Here is a 6,000-nt window from a genome sequence, read left to right on the forward strand (position 1 = left end):
TACAGTTATACGATGGTTGGTGTGTTACCTTTTGGTATCGTCAATATATTCTTCAAAGTTACTTGTAAAGGTCTGAACTGTCTGAAAGAATAAAATATAACAAAAATAATTATAAAATTAATACAAATATAGAATATTGTAAACAAAGTTAAACAAATGATAATTGTAAAACATTAGTAAACATTGTTCTTTTTATATATGCCAACTATTCATTCATCCCAGTAGCGCTACAGCCCATGGGGGGCTCTGGCCTGCTTCAACAATCCTTCCATTCAGATCTCTCCTGGGCCTTTTGTCTCCACGCCCTAACCCCAAGCTGTTGCAGATCGGCCTCCAGATCATCAATCCATCACATTCAAGTTCTGCCTTTATGGTTTTTGCCCGTATACAATTTTTTCTCTTCTGTTATCTGACATTCTTTCAAGGTGACCTGTCCAACATAGTCTGTTCTTATTTATTTCAGTCACTATTGGTGGGTCTTCATACAATTGATATATCTTTAGATCAGTGTGTGTCCTTCACCCTGTTTCATCTTGTATAGCACCACAGATTTTCCTAAGAATTTTTCGTTCCCAAGTATTTAGTATATATATTAATAATAAATATGCCAACTGTGCATAATCTTATTCTAAGCCCTTTTAGAATTTCCATAAAAGCCTATAAATATTTTTTTTTGTTTAAAAAATAGCTGAAAGTTTTCTAGGGCAAATTGGAATCTATTCTTATGACTATGTGTGACGATCACACTTGCCGGGGATTATATTATCAAACTACTTGCCGGGGATTATATTATCAAACTTGACAATTCAATGAAATGAAGAAAGAAACATCTCTCTGTATTTTCTTTAAACTTCTTTAATAATACTTCTTCTTCACATAAAATTAACTTGTCAATTCAATAACAACGTGACTTGATACTTCATAAATAAAACTTGAAGATACATGAAACTTCACTTAGTATAACTTCAACTACAACTTCAAGTAATAAAACTTCAGATAATATTACTTCAACTAATAAAACTTTAATTAAATGGACCCACTAATATCACAAAACTTGAATAAACCTGTACTAAGAGAAGACTTAAGTGAGGACCATCGCTCTACAAAAACTACTACTATGTGAGGACCCCATCTAACAGACTTTCCCTTAATTTATACCTTTCTTAATCGTACATTCCAGAATCATGGAACCTTCTCCCCTAATTATTTTAGTAACTTTGACATTCTAGAAGCTGACGTGTGCTATTTTTTTCCTTTAACCCCTTTCTTTGATTGGATACCTAAAATTAACTTGTTTACGCTGGACACTTGCACTAGTTTGAACTCGCTTCTAGAAACTGGTCTAAATAGGTCACAGACTCGACTCGTGACACTATGAAGTATGAGCCCATATGTTCCTTTTCTTTTCTCCGACAATTTAATTATGGAGCTGTGGTTTTGTAAATGTCCTAAAGATGTGCAGAATTTATTTTTGTGTATCGCTTCAGTTTCAAACAATGCTTTTAAATATGTCCTGAATGGCTTCTGAGAAGATGATGGCTTATGGGAAATTCAGACTTTAATTCTAATTTGATTCAAATTTGATATGGTTATTCTGACTTATCGATAGTCCCGAGTTCAAACCCTGCCCACTCCCACCCCGTACCGGAGGTTTGGATTAGGAGGTAAACTTTTTTCATCTCTGAAGGAACATCCGAAACATGTAAAACTAACTTAGGTAGTACATTTAATTCTGAAACTTCCTAGTACTTACTTCCAACAAATTTTCTGAGTAGTTTTTCAAAGCAGTTCCAAGCTGTTTTTGGAACAGAACTTTTGGCACACCTGTTGGGGGCAGATTTGAGAAAATATAAACAAAGGCAATAAGTATTCCTACATACCTTTGAGTCTGAACGAGAAAGACTAAGGGAGCCGGGGGGGGGGGGGGCAAGTAAAAGCTAAGAGGAAGAAAAAGAGCTAAATAACCATATGTTGTATACATATACGATGTGATGGTCAATCACAAAGTTGACCATCCAACCTGTTCTAGTGGGTGCCTAACATTTCATGAGGGAAGAGCACCTTGTTGTGTGGTTATGTGCTTTGAATTGTCACCCTATTGTCCTGAAGGAGATTTGGACTTGTGATAGAAAGTGTGCTTCTTTTGAGAAGTAGTGTATTGTGTCTGGCTGTGTATGGAAAGACCAGTTGACCTTCATAGTACACAGAAGAGTGAACAGTTAAGAAAGTGTGTAGGTCAGGACTGTGTGGAAACGGGTCAGAAAAACAACAGGATGTTAGAGTAAAGGATAAGAATGTAAAACTCATAAAATGATGTGCTAATTGAGATTATAGTTGTTTTTATTGGATCTATTAAAGACTAAGAGATAATACTCTTCATTTCTGAAGGAAATATATATATATTGAAACTATTTTCACCAGCCATACTTATCACCTTCCCTTGAATATATTCCCTTACTAAGAATCTAGAAGAAACTAGAATTTATTTGTAATTTTCTTGCCTATTTTTAGTACTATGGAAATCTTGAGTATCTTCTCGAAACTAAAGTCTATAAGCATCTAGTTTACACGCTGCAGAAAACCAAAACACTTATAAAACAACAAAACAAAATTAGACAATGATGGCACTTCACGGTTGTGCAAAACCTATTTATAAATTCTAATTACTGTGAACAGAAACAGATGACCTTTACATCATCTGCCCCATAGATCGCAAGATCTGTAAGGGGAACTTAACTTTACTTTTACTATGATCTATGCACCTCCTGCCTCAAAGATCTCATCCAAGTTTTTTTTTTTTCTATGGAACAAGTGCAATACTTTTAATCTATTTTTTTTAAATCATAAGTAATTTTCACAAAATTTCATTTTTTTTTTCAAGATTGCAATTTTAAAAGGAAACAATTAGTAATTACTTATTTCATTATCTTGGCTGCCATTTTTCAAAATCAAACCTGCTTCTGTAGATAGTTTGCACAATAAATTCTGTTTGTCGTAAAAGTCTGTATCAGTCTTAGATTTCTTGCCAGAGGCCACATCTGAGGATAGGTGAAAGATACAAGCTGTATCATCAGAGACAAAAAAAAACCTAAAGAGTCTAAGATTCTGAGTTATGATAGTATGTTAATGTTAACATTAATAAAATCAAAATGCAGCGATATAAAATTGTAAGGAGAAAAGGTCAGTATAAGGCCACATTTATATTTAGACCAGAAAGCATGTAAAAGATTGATATCAACGATGGAAAGATATGCAGTTCGCAACTGGGTTTGCATGGTCACATAATATATATTACACTTAATCTTTGCAATCATTTGCAGTATAATTGACTTCGAAACTAGAGGTAAAAAAAAAATAATCTCAAAGAAATTTACACAGCTGGCTGGTCATGTGAATGCATAAACTGAATATGGCTTTAAGTTTGTCAACACATTGTTTGAGCTAGGTCATTATATCAGCATGTGGTGTAATTAACTTTGATTTGCATAGACTTTGCAGAAATGGCAAGGAATGGGTAAAAACGTGTATGTATTACATGACATATAAAAATTTTAACCCCCTTAGAAACTATTTTATGACAAGCTCACATTACAAAGAAAGTGGCGACGCAGTGTAATAAATGAAGAGAAAAGGACGGGAAAGATCTGGGAAGCCATTAAAAAGCTAACAAGAGACCGTGGAGAATGGCATGTTTTTACTGAGGCCCTTGTTTCATGAGGAACGCAAAGGAAAACTACATTAACTCTTTCTCTCCTAATTGACGATACCATCATTGATTTTTACTTCATTAAATTAAATTAATGTTTAATTTTTTTTAACTTGACTTTGAATTATATAAAAAGAGCATGCATTTCCCTTTAATTCTATACCAAATACAACATTTTCTGATAACAAACAACAAAGCTATTGAAGCCCAATCATAACAAGGGTAGTGAAATAGTAATAAGCAAATGAAGAATTCCTTCAAAACGTGGAAAAATAATTACGGAGAGAAAGAGTTAAGATCTAATCTAAATTATTTTACCACAAAGCCTTTCACAATAATGTTGTTAGCCTCCTTCAGTCATGGAACGATTAAGAGTCATCTCATAGTGACATTAAATTGTAAACCAATTAAACTTGAGGTAGGAGTAGAGTAAATTTACCTTTTGGCTGGCTTCGTTTTCTACTTAAACTTGTCATGATGATCTAGATTCTAGAGAGACTTGAAACTAAGAGTCAGACCAGTCTCTCAGTTTTCCCATCTGATGATCATATAAAAAAAAAAGATGATGCTGGAACTGTCTAAAACATTCTAGTCTAGATTTAGATCTAGTTAAGTAATAGACTACTACAGCTATAATACCATCAATTATGTGTTTTAGACATTTGTTAGTGAATGCTTGAAGCATGTCCATATGGATGTTATTTGTTATTCTCCAAGTCTCTGCACCATATAAACGAATAGCTTTCACATTTGAGTTGAAGATGCGGATTTAATTTTGTAGACACAGAGCTTTTGACTGCCAGAGGAGTATTGAAAGCATATCTGCCTAGTTGATTTGATTTTTTACATCTGCGTCTGCTCCACCTTCTTTGTTTATAATGCTTCCAGGGGTTAAGGCAAAGACAAAGTTGTCGGTTTCCAGTAGGTTTACTCCTTGGAGCTGTAGCGGTGTTTGTGTAAAGTTATATAATATATATATATATATATGTATGTATATTGACATTGTTCATTCTAATCACCTGAGTTTTCTTGCTATATAGATCTAGAGGGTCTATATTATATGATTTTCAGTCTTCTCAGCTTCTTTTGTGAGCTTGTTTATTTGGTCTAGTTTTAGATTCTAGTACTTTTAAAGACGACTTAGACTTGGACTTGTCAATTCAATTGTCACTTTGACTTTTTTTACTTCTACTGACTAGACTAAGTACTAAATTAGTGTGACAGTAGACTAGATGATGATCAGTAGATCTGACTCTAGTCACTCTACTCTAGGCTAGCTAGTCTAGACTACTAGACTAGACTGTACTAGACTCTAGACTTAACTAGACACTGACTAAGCTATGAGCGAGTAAGACTAAGAGTACTAAGACTAAAGTCACTAAAGACAGTCTAGACCTAGATCTAGTCTAGATTCTTATCATTCATTCTACATTAACCTAAGATTAGATACTTATAATAATCGTAGATAATGTAGATCTAGAAAAAAAGTTCTGAGATCGATATCTTATTTATAATTAATCTCTACATAGATTATAGATAGATCTAGACTATATTGGATACACTTGATATAGAATCTAGAGATCTAGATAAATCTATTCTAGATTATAGATGTAGATCTACAAAAGTAATAGATTACCACAGATTGTTTACATTTGCAGTAGTGCCTCACGAATTTCCCGCAAAAGAAAAAGAGTTGCCAACTTTTAATGTGCAAGAAGAAATGCATTATTATACTTAATTATACGTGCTATTGCAGTATAATGAGTATAACTATAACAGCCAGTGAGCCCAGTGCCTAATTTGGAGGAAGGCAGGCGGGGCTACTGCCCCAGCTTGACAAGAGGTGGGTGCCCACAATAGAGATTTTAAAACATAAAGCAGCAGTAGCTTTTACGTTGTTTTCTGTTTCTCTATATGATATAGATCTAAGCGTCTATATCTATCTATTATGCTGTCTATCATCAATGCATCCATCCATCCATCCATCCTAGTGGCGCTACAGCCCATGGAGGGCTCTGGCCTGCTTCAACACATCCTTCCATTCAGATCTCTCCTGGGCCTTTCGTCTCCACGCTCTAACCCCAAGCTGCTTCAGATCTGCTTCCACGTCATCTAACCATCGCATTCGGGGTCTGCCTTTGGGTCGCCTGCCTTTTGGTTTTTGCCTGTATACGATTTTCGCCCCTCTGTTGTCTGACATTCTTTCAAGGTGACCTGCCCAATGTGGTCTGTTCTTTTTTATTTCGTTCACTATTGGTGGGTCTTCATATAATTGATATAACTCATGGTTAGTG

At 34.6% G+C, this 6,000-nt stretch overlaps 1 protein-coding gene across 3 annotated transcripts in view; it reads right to left on the reverse strand.

Moving 5' to 3' along the window:
• Nucleotides 1-5,477, reverse strand: part of LOC106071975 (Fanconi anemia group D2 protein-like) — a 35,240-nt gene extending 29,763 nt beyond the window's left edge. The window contains exons 1-5 of one of the 3 annotated variants that reach the window (XM_056027276.1): nucleotides 5,343-5,477; nucleotides 4,146-4,244; nucleotides 2,916-3,038; nucleotides 1,754-1,824; nucleotides 29-81 (exon numbers count right to left, since the gene is read on the reverse strand). In XM_056027276.1, the coding sequence (XP_055883251.1) occupies nucleotides 29-81; nucleotides 1,754-1,824; nucleotides 2,916-3,038; nucleotides 4,146-4,182 (284 nt within the window). In that variant the 5' untranslated portion in view covers nucleotides 4,183-4,244; nucleotides 5,343-5,477. Of the gene's footprint in view, nucleotides 1-28; nucleotides 82-1,753; nucleotides 1,825-2,915; nucleotides 3,039-4,145; nucleotides 4,245-4,725; nucleotides 4,748-5,342 lie in introns of those variants that run through there. The other 2 variants (XM_056027277.1, XM_056027278.1) reach the window with 2 other exon arrangements.
• Nucleotides 5,478-6,000: the final 523 nt, after the last annotated feature.

Source organism: Biomphalaria glabrata, chromosome 4, assembly GCF_947242115.1.
Source record: "Biomphalaria glabrata chromosome 4, xgBioGlab47.1, whole genome shotgun sequence".
NCBI lineage: Eukaryota > Metazoa > Mollusca > Gastropoda > Planorbidae > Biomphalaria > Biomphalaria glabrata.